Below are 3121 nucleotides of genomic sequence, written 5' to 3'. Positions count from 1 at the left end.
AGAGTAAACATCTTCAGAGTATATTGTTGTTGACTGTTGATTCTTGTTTCTTTCTTTTTTTTTTTTTTGGCCATGCCCAGTGGCATGTAGGATCTTAGTTCTCAGATCAATGACGGAATGAGTGCTCCTGCAGTGAAAGCACAGTCCTAACTGCCGGGAGCCGGTGAGAGACATTCCACTCATGACACAGGTCATGAGGAAGGAGGCTCAGCATATGCAAAGGCGGGATCGAGCCTCGGGAGTGCCCCCGGATATTCTCGAGCATCTACCCCCCCAAAAAAACCAGAGTCTGCCTACTTTATTGCTTTGTGCTCTCACCTCTGACTTTACTGGGGGCTGTCCCCCACCACCATCTCACTCTCTCTGTCAAAGAGTTAACTTACCCCTCCAATTAATAAAGTTCCTGGGCAATTAGGAGTGTTTAAATCCAAACCCCTCAGATGGCTCTCTAACTCGCCTGACAAGTTTACCCAGACACCTACAGCTATGCATACTATTGTTTACAGTCTCCCAGCCTCGAGAGGCACGGGAAGCTTAAGATATTCAAATAGCTTAGAGCCTCTCAGAGAGTTAGAAACTGTCAGAATAAAACTAGTAAAAGATTTCATTGATGAGCCAATGTTTGTTGCCAAGTTTTCACATCCCCTGAATTGTATCCTTGAATGTGTATTAATTAATATAGTTGGTATGTAGAAAAAATAAGTAGTGGCCTTGGTGTTAGTAACTTTAGACCCTTAAGGTAATAAATTCTTTCCTTTATAAACCCATTACACCTCCGCCCTATAGGAAGGCAATTTTATCTTCGAAAGATGGCGCCAAACCTTAAAATAATTACTCTTAGAGAAAATAAGTCTTTGTTGATAAGTCCTTGTCAAGAGTCATAAAATGTTAATAGGCCTTCTGGCCAGAAGATGATGTAAATCACCTAAACCATTTGTATATGATAAATTTGCAGGAAAGAAACCCTGGTTTTGATAAGCATCAAAGACTGCTGACTTTGCATCCCCTATTATCCTCTATGTGTAACTTAGGGTATAAAAGCCCCTGTTGAAAATAAAGCTATGGGCCTTGCTCACCAACGCTTGGTCTCCCCATGTCATTCTTCCCTTTAACTTCCAGCTGAGTGTCCATCTGGAGCGCGGATATCCTCTGCGACCATTTATTTGCCTGGGCTTCTAAGACCCACTCGAGAAGGTGTCTAAGGTGGGGCACCTTCCACTATTCGAGAGGGCACCTGCGGCCTCTGTGGTCAGAGCTAACCTGGTGTCACGGGTTATATTGATTTTCCGCGTAAACCAAGCCACTCAGCTTCTTTTCTCCACTGAATTTTCCTACTGAGCTGTCCTCATTCTATTACTCTTTATTATCTCTAATTAACATTTGAATAGGTCGCCTAGCTGTCTCTCCTTCGAATACCCTGGGTCAGCCGGGGCTGGACCTCGGCACCTAACCACTGGGCAACCAGGGAAGGCCCAACGTTTAGTTTTAATGAAGAGTAAATGATGGAATAGACAAGGTTCACAGTAAGCACGTTTAAAGAGAAGTGAGAATGTCAATATGACTGAGAATAAATTGTATAGAGACAAATAGTATCAGTAGCTTCAGATTTTGTGCCTGTTCACCCTTCCTTTTAACTGGATTCATTGACTTATTTTTTCTCTATATCTTTGAGCAGAATACAATGTTTTTAATTGAGTGAAAAAATGCTTGCTTCACTTGCTTGTTTCTCAGTGTATAAATAAAGGGATTCAACATGGGTGAAATAGAAGTAATAAGGAGCGAAATTCCTTTGTTAATAGCTACTTCACCCTTGGCAGAAGGTTTGACATAAATGAAGATGCAGCTACCATAAGTGATGGAAACAACAATCATGTGGGAAGAACAAGTGGAGAAGGCCTTCTTCCTTTGCAGGGCAGAGGGAAACCTTAGAATAGTACTGATGATATAAATGTAGGAAAGAACTACACATATGAGGGTGATGATGAAGGTCAACACAGCACACACAATAACCATCTGCTCTATCAGCCATGTGTCTGAGCAAGAGATCTTCAGGATAGGAGAAGCATCACAGCAAAAGTGATCAATGATATTAGAGTCACAGAATTCCAGTTCTAAACCCAGCATAATTGGTGGGAGTATGATGATCAGTGCTGCTCCCCAACAGAAAAGGATGAAGTTCCTGCAGACTCTAATGCTAATGATGGTTGTGTAATGTAGGGGTTTGCAGATGGCCACATAGCGATCGTAGGACATGATGGCCAGGAGGAAAAATTCTGTCACTGCAAATAGATCTGTAAACAACAGTTGACTGGCACAAGCAGCATAGGTGATGGACTTATCCCCAGATGATATGCTGTACAGGAATCTGGGAACACAAGCAGTTGTGAATGAAATTTCTAATAAGGAGAAATTTTGGAGGAATAGATACATAGGTGTTTTAAGGTGTGAATCAATCAGAGTGAGGGTGATGATACTTAAGTTTCCAGAAACACTCAAACTGTAGGACAGAAATAGGAAAATGAAAAGCAAAATTTTCAGTCGAATGTCATCTGTCAACCCCAGCAAGATGAAGGTTGTTATTGAGGTTTGGTTTTTCATCTGTGATGGTTATCTCTTGCCCAATCTGCTTGAAAAAATAAAGACTTTGCATGAAGAACTTCAGCTTCCTGGCTGGTTTCTGATGTCAAGAGAAGTAAATCTGAGAGTGACTCTGATACAACTGGTCATTGGAGAAGCAAGCACATAGCACATGACAATGTTTCATCACCTCTTTGTGTCACATAAACTGCATATTCATTTTTAAATTGTGTTATTTCACACTACTGCTTCTAATGAATGTACACTTAGCTGCTAATTGGTCATTCAACATATAAATATCAATGGAAAAAATGCCTCTATCGATATACTGTTTGAGGATCAAAAAGTCTGTTTTCCTGAATGTCCTATCTCCATATATGCTTCTAAGTTAACACCCCTTTCAAAAAAAAAAAAAAAAAAGCAAAATTGTGGTCTTTAAGAAAATCCTAGCATTAAAGCTTACATGTGTGTTAGCTATTATACTGGCAATGAATTACTTATCACAGGATAGTTTATCCTGTTTCAGCTTATCCAGTCCAGCCTC

General features: G+C 40.5%; 1 protein-coding gene across 1 annotated transcript; it reads right to left on the bottom strand.

The window, feature by feature from the left end:
• Positions 1-1659: 1659 nt before the first annotated feature.
• LOC102411382 (olfactory receptor 6C2-like) lies at positions 1660-2598 on the bottom strand. Its single transcript, XM_006078479.3, has one exon. The coding sequence runs from the start codon at positions 2596-2598 to the stop codon at positions 1660-1662; it is 939 nt and encodes a 312-aa protein (XP_006078541.3).
• Positions 2599-3121: the final 523 nt, after the last annotated feature.

Source organism: Bubalus bubalis, chromosome 4, assembly GCF_019923935.1.
Source record: "Bubalus bubalis isolate 160015118507 breed Murrah chromosome 4, NDDB_SH_1, whole genome shotgun sequence".
Lineage (NCBI taxonomy): Eukaryota > Metazoa > Chordata > Mammalia > Artiodactyla > Bovidae > Bubalus > Bubalus bubalis.
Note: the sequence above shows the minus strand (reverse complement) of the source record. Positions and strands in the feature narration are given on the sequence as shown.